This window comes from Ranitomeya imitator, chromosome 9 (genome assembly GCF_032444005.1).
Source record: "Ranitomeya imitator isolate aRanImi1 chromosome 9, aRanImi1.pri, whole genome shotgun sequence".
Classification (NCBI taxonomy): domain Eukaryota; kingdom Metazoa; phylum Chordata; class Amphibia; order Anura; family Dendrobatidae; genus Ranitomeya; species Ranitomeya imitator.
In genome coordinates, this window is record NC_091290.1 from 57,882,967 (window position 1) to 57,900,185 (window position 17,219).

The 17,219-nt window shown below is 42.7% G+C and overlaps 1 protein-coding gene across 3 annotated transcripts in view; it reads right to left on the reverse strand.

Annotated features, from left to right (window-relative positions):
* Positions 1–17,219, reverse strand: part of CPT1A (carnitine palmitoyltransferase 1A) — a 189,432-nt gene that overhangs the window by 119,145 nt on the left and 53,068 nt on the right. Inside the window, exon 19 of one of the 3 annotated variants that reach the window (XM_069740459.1) lies at positions 14–3,546. The exons of 1 other annotated variant lie outside the window; for it this stretch is intronic. In XM_069740459.1, coding sequence (XP_069596560.1) covers positions 3,448–3,546 — 99 coding nt within the window. In that variant the 3' untranslated portion in view covers positions 14–3,447. Of the gene's footprint in view, positions 1–13; positions 3,547–17,219 lie in introns of those variants that run through there. One more of the 3 variants, XM_069740461.1, reaches the window with a different exon arrangement.

Here is a 17,219-nt window from a genome sequence, read left to right on the forward strand (position 1 = left end):
GTGAAGGCATTGCTCGAAATGTACATTCATTTATTTAACAGGAAGTGCACCTTCAAAAGTGGAAAATGCTCATTTTTATCATAAACATTCAACTTTTTCAAATGAAAAAAGGCAACAAAAAACAACCTAGAAAACATCAAAGCAAAGATCGGTCAAAACAGGTGCAAAAGAAAAGTGGACAAATCAGGTTTTTGCACAAGTCTTGAGAAGTTTCCCCCGCTGTCTCTGATTAATCTGGATAATCAATCTGTTCTGTAGTCAATGTGTAAAATCTGTCACCATTGGTAAAATATAGCCGAACCACTGTGTATTATAAATACATTCAATATCTAACATAAGTGGTACTTTTCCTATAAAATGTCAGCATTTTTATGAGATAGCTTCTGTGTACAATGTATGAACACCGGTCTCAAGACACGTAACGTGACCATCGGTGATATGTGGAGAACGAGGCACATGGAGTCACTACTTCTACTTAACCTGTTAGTCTAGAATCCCACTGGCAGTAAACATGGTATATACTATATGTTCTAGATCTAGGATATTCTTATACACGTCATGAATTCATCTCTTACGCCCAACACAGCTTGTACACATAAGGCACTGGAACGTTATACGCTCTCCATTGTCCAACAAGAGATAGGAAAGGGAATCTAATGCCCAACGGCAGAAACTAAATCTTCAAGACACATGGATACGATTCATCTCTAGCAAAATGAAACATTTTAGAGAAAAACAAAACTGGTCCAGTTGTCCTTACACCCAAGGTAGAAGTCTCTCTCTACTCCTGGATCTGTTATTCTAGAGCCCCATGCATATGTTCTTGGACGATAACTATGAAGTAGTAGAACGTCAATGTTCAGCCATTTATTAAAATGTACGGTAATTCTATTTTATCTTTGCACTGGGTTTCAGCCAGTCTTCATTAATCCAATTTGAAGCTCTTAAAAAGTTGTAAGTGTCTACCCTTAAATTTGTCAAAGCCATTACAACAATATTAAAAATAGTAAACCATCTCATAACGACCAAGAGCTTCAGCTTTCCTGCATGGCGGTAAATGATACATTTCCGCCTGCCTTAGGACGCCCCAAGGGGAAACTTAAAAATATGCTACATGTAATCTATAAAGTGTATGCAGTAACCAACCGCCCTCTAAAATGTTTATCTATGGGGTAACTCCACTTTTAGAAGTTTTGACATGTCATACTGAGGGGCAGAATTGCTCAACTGAGCGCAGTTTTCCTTTGGAACTGAAGGCCACATTTCAATGACATTTGTTTGAGCACAACGTTATTAAATGGAGGAAAGCACCACTCAAAATTCTGACAGGTCTGATATGTTAATTAAGTTTTTTGATACCATAAAATCTCTCTCGTAATCTTCGTTGGGGGACACAGGAACCATGAGTTCGTCTACTGCCTCCAAGTAGCTTTAGACTAAGCCGTGGTTCCTGTGTCTCCCAAAGTGACGGAGATAAAAAATTTCGGACAATTATGATTGGCTTTGGCAAAGTGTTGATCTCAAAAACCTTATTGCCTCTTCTTCCATTGTAACTTTGAAATTAAAGAAGTCTGGGAAAATTGGGAGGTGGAGAGAAAATCTTTTAGGGAAATCTCACATCACCAAGTGCTAGATCCAGGAGTAAACCCAAAAGCCATTGTGGAGCATTAAAGGGGGTTCTCTACGTTGAATGCTCGCTACTTCTTAGAAGGGTGCCATGCCCATGACTATAAGATGATTAAACAATATTTTGGAGAACACTGGATATAACTGTTTCATTTTCCTGCAGGGCCACAAGTATGTGATTTAGCATTACAGAGTGCCCAATAATTCATGGGTCATCTGTGTAATTACTCTCAACAGTGGTGTAACTTGGAGATTTTTGCATAGGGGATCATAATCTTCCAACAGGGCCCCCAATTACCACAGGTCTAAAATAGTTTTGGTCTTGTATTGGTTAATATTACCTTTTGGTCCTGGGGGCTACTGCAACCCATGCACCCCTTATAGTAATAACCATCCCTTTCAACTTCTACCCGAACATGACACAAGAATCCTCCATTAGCTCAGTATACCATAATGGGTTATATAAAAATTGGGTTTCTAAACTGGACAGCCCCTTTAAAGTACATTTCAAAGTCTCAAGATCAGTCCGAAACTCAAGAACAAGGTGGTGGCTTTATTAATATTTAAATCTACAAAAGAAATAATGTTTTAAGAAATGGCTGAACACGGACACTGTACATAGCACATTGCCAGTACTGGAAACTCTAGGTATTGGTGTTGCTATGTGTAGTATTGGGACAAGGCTAGAACGATATGTCCCATGATGATGCAGAAAAGTGGGCTTCAAATAAAGAGGTGGTCGCGGGGCATGTACCCTAGATGCCAGGGGTGCGGAAAAAACGCACACAGCTACAGGTCTAGGGAACTGAATCTTTGCCCCAAGTGAAGGAACGCTTAGCTAGAACTATGCTATTGAAGCCATTTTATTTTTCATCAACTTACCCACCTCAATATTAAACCTTTATTAGTGTCATTCTTGGTTTCATACCAGTAATTAAGTGTTAATATGATCCCACTGAAAAAAAAAAATGCAGATTCACATAGAACAGAAAATAAGCCTGTATATTCTTCAAGTACTAGGTTAAGTTTGTTACAGTATCTTCTAGTAGAAATACATTTTCTTCGATCAGGACTCCCTCCAATACTACATTCACTCCGTGTAAATGTCAGCACTGCCTACAGATCAGGAAGCAAAATGGTCTATTGACTCGTTACTGTGAGACCTACAGTACAACAATTAGCATACGAGATCAAGCATTTGGACGCAGATGCATATATACCAACGCTGGAATCTGAAGTTACAGTGTCTAGAAACACCCCAGAAATGGACCAGGAATGCCCATTTTACATGTAAATTATCAAAGACCCAACCCTTAGGACATCCCTCCCAACATCGGGACTGGCGGTAGGTTTACAGATGAAGTCTGCAGAGAACAACCCTCCTGAGCGTTACTGATTGGCAAAATACACCTATGTTGGGAAGATGATTAGGATACCATAGGAAAAATGTCCCCCAACAGAAAAAAAAAAAATAATAGTTCAATGACAAAAAAAATAAAATAGGAGGCTGCACAGCGTGGTGTACGCCTCCGAGACGTGACAAGCCCTTGTAACATTTATGAATGACGTTCCAGCAGCAACTGAAATAAAACGCACACCTGTTCCGCAGACCGTGAAACATAAAAACGTATAAAAATAACTATTAAACCAGCAGAAGGTGATGGGGCCCAGATCTGTCTGCAGTCACTAAAAGCAGCAACTACAAACTTTGTTCTGTCAGGACTGTTGTAGTAGAAGCATTTTAAAACTAGGAAAGGGGCCAGGAAGTTTTTTTTCTTTTAATATATATATTTTCTGCTCTCATCTGCGACCTTGGAGGTTTTACTTCTTTCCTTTATTACAGTTGTTTGTAGTGATGTTGAATAATCCCATAATTTCCAGCATTGCTTGTCTGATGTTTTGTCCGAAGCGGTGAGAATCCTAAAATTAAATAATTATAATTAGTTTCAACTGTGGAGAATTGTATATATTTATTATTTGCTGAACAGTTCTCTGTTATCAGCCATTTATGTATGGGATAAAGATGACTTTTTATCAGTTGGATCACAACACACTGAAACACATCTATCCCCTTGGTTACACCTGTTAAAGGGAATCTCTCACCCAAGTTTTTGCTACCTAATCTGAGACAAGCAATGTAGAGATAGAGACCCTGATTCCAATGATGTGTCACTTACTGGGCTGTTTGCTGTAGTTTTTACTACAGAAAAAAAAAATCAGTTTTAAAATCAGCAGGAAATCACTAGAGGCCTGGTAAACCTGCTGCCAGGTAGTCCTCCATATTAATGAGCCTTGCATAACCCCGCCCCCACCACTGATTGGTGTGTACACTATGCATAGGCAGAAATCTGCCAATCAGTGTTGGGGGTGGGGTTATACAGAGCTCAACATTCAGAGAACTGCTAGATCTGCAGCAGAGAAAACTTATTTTATAAAAAAAAACTAGCTGAAGATCCCGGCGTTGCCTGGGCATAGTAAATATCTGTGGTTATAGCACCTCACTTCTCTTATTTTCCCATCACGCCTCTCATTTTCCCAATCACATCTTTCATTTTCCCCCTCACATCTCTCATTTTCTCCCTCACTCCTCTCATTCCCCCCTAACACTTGTCATTTCAACCTCACATCTGTCATTTTCCGATCACTCCACTATTTTTCCTCACTCCTCTCATTTTGCACTCACACCTCTCATTTTCACCTCAGTATATACATGTTTGTCATCTCCCTTATATATAGTATACATCTGTATGTCATCTCCTGTATATAGTATATACCTGTATGTCATCTCCCCTGTATATAGTATATACCTGCTGTGTGTCATCTCCCCTATATATAGTATATACCTGAATGTCATCTCCTTCTATATATAGTATATACCTGTATGTCATCTCCTCCTGTATATAGTATATACCTGTGTGTCATCTCCCCTGTATATAGTATATATCTGTGTGTCATCTCCTCCTGTATATAGTATATACCGGCATGTCATCTTCTATATATAGCATATACAGTTAGGGCCAGAAATATTTGGACAGTGACACAATTTTCGCGAGTTGGGCTCTGCATGCCACCACATTGGATTTGAAATGAAACCTCTACAACAGAATTCAAGTGCAGATTGTAACATTTAATTTGAAGGGTTGAACAAAAATATCTGATAGAAAATGTAGGAATTGTACACATTTCTTTACAAACACTCCACATTTTAGGAGGTCAAAAGTAATTGGACAAATAAACATAACCCAAACAAAATATTTTTATTTTCAATATTTTGTTGCAAATCCTTTGGAGGCAATCACTGCCTTAAGTCTGGAACCCATGGACATCACCAAACGCTGGGTTTCCTCCTTCTTAATGCTTTGCCAGGCCTTTACAGCCGCAGCCTTCAGGTCTTGCTTGTTTGTGGGTCTTTCCGTCTTAAGTCTGGATTTGAGCAAGTGAAATGCATGCTCAATTGGGTTTAGATCTGGAGATTGACTTGGCCATTGCAGAATGTTCCACTTTTTGGCACCCATGAACTCCTGGGTAGCTTTGGCTGTATGCTTGGGGTCATTGTCCATCTGTACTATGAAGCGCCGTCCAATCAACTTTGCAGCATTTGGCTGAATCTGGGCTGAAAGTATATCCCGGTACACTTCAGAATTCATCCGGCTACTCTTGTCTGCTCTTATGTCATCAATAAACACAAGTGACCCAGTGCCATTGAAAGCCATGCATGCCCATGCCATCACGTTGCCTCCACCATGTTTTACAGAAGATGTGGTGTGCCTTGGATCATGTGCCGTTCCCTTTCTTCTCCAAACTTTTTTCTTCCCATCATTCTGGTACAGGTTGATCTTTGTCTCATCTGTCCATAGAATACTTTTCCAGAACTGAGCTGGCTTCTTGAGGTGTTTTTCTGCAAATTTAACTCTGGCCTGTCTATTTTTGGTATTGATGAATGGTTTGCATCTAGATGTGAACCCTTTGTATTTACTTTCATGGAGTCTTCTCTTTACTGTTGACTTAGAGACAGATACACCTACTTCACTGAGAGTGTTCTGGACTTCAGATGATGTTGTGAACGGGTTCTTCTTCACCAAATTAAGTATGCGGCGATCATCCACCACTGTTGTCATCCGTGGACGCCCAGGCCTTTTTGAGTTCCCAAGCTCACCAGTCAATTCCTTTTTTCTCAGAATGTACCCAACTGTTGATTTTGCTACTCCAAGCATGTCTGCTATCTCTCTGATGGATTTTTTCTTTTTTTTCAGCCTCAGGATGTTCTGCTTCACCTCAATTGAGAGTTCCTTTGACCGCATGTTGTCTGCTCACAGCAACAGCTTCCAAATGCAAAACCACACACCTGGAATCCACCCCTGACCTTTTAACTACTTCATTGATTACAGGTTAACGAGGGAGACGCCTTCAGAGTTAATTGCAGCCCTTAGAGTCCATTGTCCAATTACTTTTGGTCCCTTGAAAAAGAGGACGCTATGCATTACAGAGCTATGATTCCTAAACCCTTTCTCCGATTTGGATGTGGAAACTATCATATTGCAGCTGGGAGTGTGCACTTTCAGCCCATATTATATATATACCGTATATACTCGAGTATAAGCCGAGATTTTCAGCCCATTTTTTTGGGCTGAAAGTCTCCCTCTCGGCTTATACTCGAGTCATATACCCGGGTGTCAGCAGGGGAGGGGGAGCGGGGGCTGTGTAATCATACTTACCTGCTCCCAGCGCGGTCCCTGCAGTCCCTTGCTTCTCCGGCGCTGCAGATTCTTCCTGTACTGAGCGGTCACATGGCACCGCTCATTACAGAAATGAATAGGCAGCTCCACCCCCATAGGGGAGGAGCCGCATATTCATTTCTGTAATGATCGGTGCCATGTGACCGCTCAATTACAGGAAGAAGCTGCAGCGGCGGAGAAGCCAGGGACTGCAGGGACCGCGCCGCAGCAGGTAAGGGGAGCGCAGCGCTATAATTACCTGCTCCTCGCTCCGGCTCCGTCTGCAGCGTCCTCTAGCAGTGACGCTCAGGTTAGAGGGCGCTGTGACGTAGTCAGTGCGCGCCCTCTGCTGAGCGTCAGTGCTGGAGACGGAGCCGCACGAGGAGCAGGTAATTATTGAAAGCGCCGGCGTCCTGAGAAGAGAGGTGAGTATGTGATTTTTTTTTTTTATGGCAGCACCAGCAGCATTCTAAGGAGCACCTATGGGGCCATAAAGGTGCAGAGCATATATGGGGCACAGCATTCTAAGGAGCACCTATGGGGCCATAATGAAAGGTGCAGAGCATATATGGGGCACAGCATTATAAGGAGCACCTATGGGGCCATAAAGGTGCAGAGCATAAATGGGGCACAGCATTATAAGGAGCACCTATGGGGCCATAAAGGTGCAGAGCATATATGGGGCACAGCATTATAAGGAGCACCTATGGGGCCATAAAGGTGCAGAGCATATATGGGGCACAGCATTATAAGGAGCACCTATGGGGCCATAAAAGGTGCAGAGCATATATGGGGCACAGCATTATAAGGAGCATCTATGGGGCCATAAAGGTGCAGAGCATATAAGGGGCACAGCATTATAAGGAGCACCTATGGGGCCATAAAGGTGCAGAGCATATATGGGGCACAGCATTATAAGGAGCACCTATGGGGCCATAAAAGGTGCAGAGCATATATGGGGCACAGCATTATAAGGAGCATCTATGGGGCCATAAAGGTGCAGAGCATATATGGGGCACAGCATTATAAGGAGCACCTATGGGGCCATAAAGGTGCAGAGCATATAAGGGGCACAGCATTATAAGGAGCATCTATGGGGCCATAAAGGTGCAGAGCATATATGGGGCACAGCATTATAAGGAGCACCTATGGGGCCATAAAGGTGCAGAGCATATAAGGGGCACAGCATTATAAGGAGCACCTATGGGGCCATAAAGGTACAGAGCATATATGGCACAGCATTATAAGGAGCATCTATGGGGCTATAAAGGTGCAGAGCATATATGGGGCACAGCATTATAAGGAGCACCTATGGGGCCATAAAGGTGCAGAGCATATATGGGGCACAGCATTATAAGGAGCATCTATAGGGCCATAAAGGTGCAGAGCATATAAGGGGCACAGCATTATAAGGAGCATCTATGGGGCCATAAAGGTGCAGAGCATATATGGGGCACAGCATTATAAGGAGCATCTATGGGGCCATAAAGGTGCAGAGCATATATGGGGCACAGCATTATAAGGAGCACCTATGGGGCCATAAAGGTGCAGAGCATATATGGGGCACAGCATTATAAGGAGCACCTATGGGGCCATAAAGGTGCAGAGCATATAAGGGGCACAGCATTATAAGGAGCACCTATGGGGCCATAAAGGTACAGAGCATATATGGCACAGCATTATAAGGAGCATCTATGGGGCCATAAAGGTGCAGAGTATATATGGGGCACAGCATTATAAGGAGCATCTATGGGGCCATAAAGGTACAGAGCATATATGGCACAGCATTATAAGGAGCATCTATGGGGCCATAAAGGTGCAGAGCATATATGGGGCACAGCATTATAAGGAGCATCTATGGGGCTATAAAGGTGCAGAGCATATATGGGGCACAGCATTATAAGGAGCATCTATGGGGCCATAAAGGTGCAGAGCATATATGGGGCACAGCATTATAAGGAGCACCTATGGGGCCATAAAGGTGCAGAGCATATATGGGGCACAGCATTATAAGGAGCATTTATGGGGCCATAATCAAAGGTGCAGAGCATATATGGCACAACATTATAAGGAGCATCTATGGGGCCATAATCAACGGTGCAGAGCATTCTATATAGCACAGTTGTATATGGAGCATCTATGGGGCAATAATGAACGGTATGGAGCATCTATTTTTATTTTTGAAATTCACCGGTAGCTGCTGCATTTTCTACCCTAGGCTTATACTCGAGTCAATAAGTTTTCCCAGTTTTTTTGTGGCAAAATTAGGGGGGGTCGGCTTAGGGGTAACTCTCCTTCAGGCCCTGCGATCCATATTTAATTGTAAAATAAAGAATTAAAATAAAAAATGTCGCTATACTTACCCTCTGACGCGCCCTGGTACTAACCGGGAACCTTCCTTCCTTCGAATCAGCGCTTCCAGGACCTGCAGTGATGTCGCGGTGACGTCACGGCTTCTGATTGGTCGTGCGAGCGGTCACATGGGCGGTCGCGCGACCAATCACAAGCCGCGACGTCACCGCAGGTCCTGGAAGCGCTGATTCGAAGGAATGAAGGTTCCCGGTTAGTACCAGGGCGCGTCAGAGGGTAAGTATAGCGATATTTTTTATTTTAATTCTTTATTTTACACTTAAATATGGATCGCAGGGCCTGAAGGAGAGTTTCCTCTCCTTCAGATACTGGGAACCATCCAGGGATACCTTCCGATACTTGTGTCCCATTGACTTGTATTGGTATCGGTATCGGCGATATCCGATATTTTTCGGGTATCGGCCGATACTATCCGATACCGATACTTTCAAGTATCGGACGGTATCTCTCAACACTAGTACGGTAGTAAACTGTACGTTGGAAAAAAAAACGCAGCGTTTTTTTTTTTCCAATGTAAGACATACCCCGAAAGTAAGACGTAGTGGGACTTTTGAGTGGTAAAAGAATGTAAGACACTGTCTTACTTTCGGGGAAACACGGTACCTGTGTCATCTCCCCTGTATATAGTATATATCTGTGTGTCATCTCCCCTGTATATAGTATATACCTGTGTGATCTCCTGTATTAGACCTAATTCACACGTTATTTGCTCAGTATTTTTACCTCAGTATTTGTAAGCTAAATTGGCAGCCTGATAAATCCCCAGCCAACAGGAAGCCCTCCCCCTGGCAGTATATATTAGCTCACACATACACATAATAGACAGGTCATGTGACTGACAGCTGCCGTATTTCCTATATGGTACATTTGTTGTAGTTTGTCTGCTTATTAATCAGATTTTTATTTTTGAAGGATAATACCAGACTTGTGTGTGTTTTAGGGCGAGTTTCGTTTGTCAAGTTGTGTGTGTTGAGTTGTGTGTGGCGACATGCATGTAGCGACTTTTGGGAGATGAGTTTTGTGTGGCAACATGCATGTAGCAACTTTTTGTGTGTTGAGTTGCATGTGACAGGTTAGTGTAGCAAGTTGTGTGCAGCAAGTTTTGCGCATGGTGAGTTTTGCGCGTGGCGAGTTTTATGTGTGGTGCCTTTTGAGTATGTGCAAGTTTTGTGTGAGGCAACTTTTGCATGTGTTGCAACTTTTGTGCATGTGGCAATTTTTCCGCGTGTTCAAGTTTTGCATGTGGAGAGTTTTCCATGAGGTGAGTTTTGCACTTGTGGCGAGTTTTGCAAGAGACTAGTTTTTGCATGTGGCGAGTTTTGAGCGGCGACTTTTGTGTTTCGACTTTTATGTGGCGAGGTTGGTGTATGTGTGGTGAAATGTGTGCTGAGGGTAATGTGTTCAAGCACGTGGTAGTGTGTGGCGCATTTTGTGTGTGTGTTCATATCCCCGTGTGTGGTGAGTATCCCATGTTGGGGCCCCACCTTAGCAACTGTACGGTATTATACTCTTTGGCGCCATCGCTCTCACTCTTTAAGTCCCCCTTGTTCACATCTGGCAGCTGTCAATTTGCCTCCTATACTTTTCCTTTCATTTTTTCCCCATTATGTAGATAGGGGAAAAATAGTTTGGTGAATTGGAAAGCGCGGAGTTAAAATTTCACCTCACAACATAGCCTATGACGCTCTCGGGGTCCAGACGTGTGACTGTGCAAAATTTTGTTGCTGTAGCTGCGACGCCTCCAACACTTTTCCTTTCACTTTTTTCCCCATTATGTAGATAGGGGCAAAATTGTTTGGTGAATTGGAACGGTGCAGATGCCAATCCCGGACATACACACACACACACACACACACACATTCAGCTTTATATAGTAGATAAGGATCTCTGTTCTTACATTATATACTGCCCTCTGATGTGGAGCAAAAACCTGGTGGTAACGGATTCCCTTTAAATTTCTTTAATCTGGCATAATTGATCTAGTTAGTTGCTGGATTTTCCAGATTATCAAATATTCTGGATTATTGGACAGTTAAAGTTGCAAAAGTACTTAATGTTGGAGAATGTTCAGGAAGAAAGCGCAAACAAAATTTGCAGTTAAGGTATTTTTTCATAGAGGGAAACATTAAACTGGCTTGTTGGTTTTAGTAAATATGTATTCCTCAGTTATTCCTCCTGGAAATGTACAAGCTGACGTGGGGGCTGCCTTTCATATTGTCATTAGGACACCACATGGCATTCTGACAGCATACACCGTACTGAAAGGGAAAGGTTCTCAATTTATTAATAAACTTACAGAATACAGAGGAAAAGCATAGAGCAGAGACCACCCAAAAAGCTAGGACTGGTATTTAAAGGGGAATACAAGCTCCTACAGTATGTCAGAGAGCTGAGCGATCGATCCTCTCATACCGGTTCTCTCTGATTAATGTTCTCCATTGGATCTTGTAAAATTACACCTGGTGTGAATATTACTTTCCTGTAGTGCACACTATCCACTTCATTACTCCCCCCCATATCACAAGTAAAATATATTGATAAGCACAAAAGTATGTTAACCTTAGAAGAGCAAAGCATGGAAATATCCATTTATACAAAATAATAGTTACGGTATTTCCTAGCAATGTGCCTAGATACCTGATTGGAGGTCAGAATAAACCATACAAAACTATTGGGAATTTTGCTTTAATTAATCTCAGGGCAAAAAGTCTTCGATAACTGATCATATAAAAATATAATAAGACATTAGCTTGGAAGGGCAGCAGTCACCAGTGTTTTGTCTTTTAAACTCTGCAAATCACCTTTAAAACAAGGTGGAAAACAATATTCTTACCACCCCTTTATGTCACCATAGGGCCCCTGCATGCCCCCCACCCTCCCCCACAAAAAGAAAAGCGTTTTATGCATGTCCCACGATGTACACAAATTGCAAGGTCCGGTCTGGTGGGATGATCTAGAATGACCCAGCACCGCCCCACTCCTTTCAAACGACAACTATTCTACCTGGATAGAACCGGATGATGCACGTGTCATCCACACGGTGCTTGAAGTCTGGCGCCAGTGCAGTGGGACCAGAGACCGGCAGAGTGGGCTCACGTGATGCGCAGGCTTCTCCAACATCACCGGCATAGTGAGGCTCACCTGCTCAGGTCTCCAATTCTACTGCGCAGGCGTGAGACTTCGAGCACCGCGTGGACGCTGCATGAGAAATCATCCACTTCCATCCACATAGAATAGGCGGCGTTTGAAGGTATCAGGGCAGAGCGCGATCTTCATTTGCCCATTGGATCAGACTCTGAAATTTCTATGAAGCGCGGGACATAAAATAAAAACACTGTTTTGGGAGTATGCATGGGCATCTAAAAAAGGGCTGTAGGAACCAATTTACATACTTTCAAAAACGTGATGGGCATGGTTAATAAAGCAAGGATCCATTGAAGCACAGCAGTGCGAAAAGGCCGCCGTCCACAGAAAGTATCCGCTCCTCTCCCGCTGTACCCGTGTCATGGACTAAATAAAGGAATGTTTTATCGGATGGTGAGTGCCACCTTTTTCTCTGTTTTTGGACTATGGTTAACAAAGCAAAAAACTGGTGTCAGATTCCTTTTAAGTGAAATATTCCAGTTTTTATACTCCGATGGCAGAAAAATATCCCTTGCATCTGAAAGCCTAAGAGTATACTGAACCATGAAAACATTAATAGACATTAATAAGAGTGTGCAGAAGTGAATGGTCATTATTGTAAAAGGACATTGCTAGTGATGAGCGAATGTACTCGTTGCTCGGGTTTTCCCTGCACGCTCGGGTGGTCTCCGAGTATTTGTTAGTGTTCGGAGATTTAGTTTTCATCGCGGCAGCTGAATGATTTACAGCTACTAGCCAGGCTGAGTACATGTGGGGGTTGCCTGGTTGCTAGGTAATCCCCACATGTAATCAGGCTGGCTAGTAGCTGTAAATCATTCAGCTGCAGCGATGAAAACGTAATCTCTGAGCAGTAAAAAATACTCGGAGACCACTCAAAAAAAACCCGAGCAACGAGTACACTCGCTTATCACTAGACATTACTGATCGGGGCTTGGGGGGTCCTTCTATTAGCCAGAGCTGAAGACCGGCTGCAAAAAAACTTTTCTCTTCTGGGAGACTTCGTATGATTGCATATAGCTTAAATTTGTTCCCTGGGCATTTAATATTGATGACCTGTCTGTAGTATAGATCATGAATATCAGATTGGCATGGGTCTGACCACTAGTGCCCTCACCAGTCAGCTGTTTTGAGCTCCAGCAGTAACCAGATGTAAAGATTGTACAGAGCCGAACTAAATATCTATGTACCTGCTGTGTCCAATGTGTAGTGGAGGCTGCCAGAACTGCTCATCAGTTCCCATTATCTTGAGTACGAGCCAATGATCTGTTCTTGGCAGCGGCTGCTACACAAGGAACGGTGCCGTGCTGCTCAGCTCCACCTTATATCAAAAACCAACACTGGCGCTGATAAAAGCTCATCTGTGGGGGTGTCGGGCCTCCGTCAATATAACATTGATGGCTTATCTCGGAATTGGTCATCAAAAATAGATACATGGACATCCTTTAATTCTAAATTAAGCTAAATATCATGTAATGGCAGCAGCCTCATTCCGAGGTTATTGATCCGGTACTATGCTCAACTATCTGTATCTCCTGATGAACCCAGTCATGGGGGAAACAAGTCAAGATTGCAGGAGCAGGATTATCTAACAGATCGTTATATCTGGACAATGCTTTTCTATCAATGTTTGCTATCAAGTCTCTGTACTGAGATTATGCTATATCATTTACTATCTATCCTTATACAGCTCCATTACTGTATAGTGTCTAGCATTTGTTTGGACTGGTTTTGACTTTTCTGTGTATAACGCTTATGCAGGATTTCCTCTGGATATTATGTTTACCTGAATCTTTTTGCAATCTTTCTTGTGATGTGGGGCCCATGGCGATGTATGTCAGGGTGTGCATGTGAATTTCCCATATAATTCCATCTTACAAACCATTACTTCCCTTCTTAATACGTTTCCTACACATTGTGGGCCGTTTTATTGCCCCAAAGACTGACATCAGCAGCCATAGGCCTAAACTGGTCCTCTATTTCTATGTATGAGTCTGAGAAGGAGGGTATATGATAGGATTCTAGGGACAGCCGACGCACAAGCGGGGGTACCATCTCTCGCCATCTTAGGGTGCCAACATCCGCAAATAGGAAGGTATGCAGTAGAACCGTGGACAGGGCTAGAGCACCCCTTCTTCACATCGGCTCCCGGTGTAAGTGTTGTACTCACGGCGTGTAACAAAACCCCTAGCACACATCCTACCTTATAGGCCAGGTCACCAATCTAACTGGGTCTCCCAATTAGATGCATTAGTTTGCCATCTGTGGCACCCCAAGAGTCCGGTTGCCACAGTGGCATTGCCTCCCTGATAGGGGGTGATGTTATGCCTGGAAGCAAGGAGGGATCCTCTTAACAGGTAATACCAGAATCCAACACCTTCCTTACTCCAGACCCGAAGGGGGAGCTCCAACACCCAGTTTCAGGGGAGCTTCCCTATAAATTCTGGCCTGGAGACGGGGTTAGTCAGTCTGAGTGCTGATAAAGAGAATGCCAGAGTCCTTGGCTGTATGGGTGCTGTACGCCCCAACAGCCGAATCCGGAGAGCAGGGAGCTGCACTCTCCCTGGCCACACCGAACACCCGGAGGCACCACAGCAGACCAAGAGCTGGGGCTGCCAGTGAAAAGGCAGTGCCCGTGATAGGCTCATGCTGTCTGCCATACAGGTTAGAAGTAACACGCAGAAGAGGAACTTGAGCAGAGCTTAAAGCAGCAAGGACCCAAGGGAATAGTGCAGAAGGAAGGCCTCCAGACCCACCTGGCTAGGTGGATCCTAAGTTGCTTCCAGGCTGCCCGGACCCCATCATCTCCTGTTACCCGTGCCCCAGACTGCACCTGCAACTAACAAGTAAAGGTAAAGGAAACTGCAATCCTTATGTCCTCCAATCATTTCCTGCACCCCATAATCTACGATCCATTACCAACTGTGCCGGTAGTCCCAGGGTCCCGCTCCACCTGTGGGGAGCAGAACCATCCAAGCTGCGTCACCATCGGCCCCAGCGGTCCTCTTAAGCAGTGTAGGCCATCCATTGCCGAACACCACAGGTGGCGTCACGAACTAACTCCCTATAGACTTTATTTCTCCTTCATTTCATTAATTTTATTGGATGCCCAGGGCCACAGAATGGGTCACTGGTGCCGTGACAACCCCCTGAAGAACCGTCGGACCCGGCCCGAGTTCCTCCTGGCCCTAGCGGATGCTCCATATCCATATGTGGTTTTTGAAGGCTCCTAGAAACTTTCATATACATTAATATTTCCTCAAGTGAGGTTTTCTCTGTAGGGCTATTGTCGACTTTTATATGTCATTGACTTGGGCTTTAGCTCTCAAGTCAAACTAAGCCAAGACTGAAAGGTATCACTTATCATCACCTCTTTAGACAGGTTAGTGTAGTACTATGACTGTATCTACCACACTAGTCTGCCCCTGCTAACCTTCAGCCCTTAATACACTTTTGCACCTTCTTGTTTGTTTGGCCCAATTTTATGTATACTTAATAAAAATTACTTTTTATAAGGGTTTTTCTTAATAAGCTTCCTTTGTACCCTTTCCAGTACCTACTTGTGTAAGTAATCTAAATATCAACATCTGAGTTGGAGGCAAAGACAGGTCAGGCAAAGACAGGTCAAGCGTTGTAGTAGATCCTACAATGATGAATATGCAATTATGTCCATAGAATGACCTGAAAATGCAAGAAAGATGTCTATCCCAGAAATCTAAGAGGTAACATTTCTCCTTGTTGAGAGTAGTAGTCTTAGGCAAACTGAAGACCGCGCTCACGAGGTAGATTTAAGGTTTTTTATTGAAGCCTACGCGTTTCAAGAGCTTTCTTACTCTCTTCTTCAGGGCATATAATACATAGCACGGTACAGGGTGTATTTATACATAAGACAAAAGGAAGGGGAGGGGCGCCGAGGCGCATTATACTATAATACAAAATGCAAGATATAAATCGTAACATAAAATTATTTTGCACATTACTTTTTATAAACTAAAAACATTAATTAATATTGAAAAAAAACAACGTATATATATCTGACATTATATTTAAAAAAAAAACCAAAAAAAAAAAACCCTCCCTTAGAATCCGAGATCGTTATTGAAGAGAGGCTCAATGATTGTCACCACACTTCAGTTAAGAATTTGTTAAGTCAAAGGATATCTGACATTACATTTAGCCCTTCAGGCTCAAGGGAATTCAAAGTGTATATCCAAAAAAGCTCTTTCTTATTAAGTGACTGTATGCGATTAGAGACATGTACAGGAACGTGATCAATAGGGTGAACACGAAATAGTGAAGGATTACACTTATGTGAAATACTGAAGTGTTTGGAAAGACCATGTTTTAGGTAACCTATTTTAATATTGTGTCGGTGGGAATTCATGTGGAGGTGAAGAGGTTGTATTGTCCTGCCAACATATATCTTGTTGCATGGACAAGTGATAATATAAATAACATAAGAAGTGGTACAAGTGAAATGGTAGCTGATTGGAAAGGGGTGAGGGAAGGAAGAATGTTTAAATGCTGTACTGGTATGGGCTATATTACCACAGCACAAACATTTTTTATGAAAACATTTGAAAATCCCTGGTTTTTGTGAAGCAGATAATTTTTTGCATTCATCAAATAGTCTACTGGGTGCCAGTTTATTTTTCAAACTGGGTGCTCTCCTAAAAATAATTTTAGGATGTTGCGGCACCAATTTTCCCAGAATATTATCCGCTCTCACTATAGACCACAACTCATTAATAGATTTTTTAATGAATTTGTGGTCTGTGCTAAATGTGGTTAAAAAACTACAGGTAAATTCTTCTGAGCTAGCTGCAATATCTGCTTTTCCTTTTTTTAGTAACATGTCTTGATTAAAATTCTTAAAAACATGCTCCAATGCTCTATTCACCAACTCCTTGGGGTATTTTTGTGCTAAAAACTTATTTTTTAAAATCTCGGATTTAGCTGCAATGGTTCAATCCGAGATTTTAAAAAATAAGTTTTTAGCACAAAAATACCCCAAGGAGCATTGGAGCATGTTTTTTATAATTTTAATCAAGACATGTTACTAAAAAAAGGAAAAGCAGATATTGCAGCTAGCTCAGAAGAATTTACCCTCAATATCCTTTTGGATTTTTTTGGGGACCTGCTGCTACGGTTTTGCTTTTATGGGAGTTGTGACCTTGGTTCACAACTGCAATAGGTGAGCACATTTCCTGCAAAAGAATTTTATTCTTTCATATATAGTGAGACACATTGGGGGCGCCTTGTTTTTTTCTTTTATTCCTTGTTGAGAGTGACATAGCGGCTCTGGCATGTCAATGTAAGGAGGCTTATTCACCGTGACGCTATAGAGTTCAAGACCTATTTCTGAAG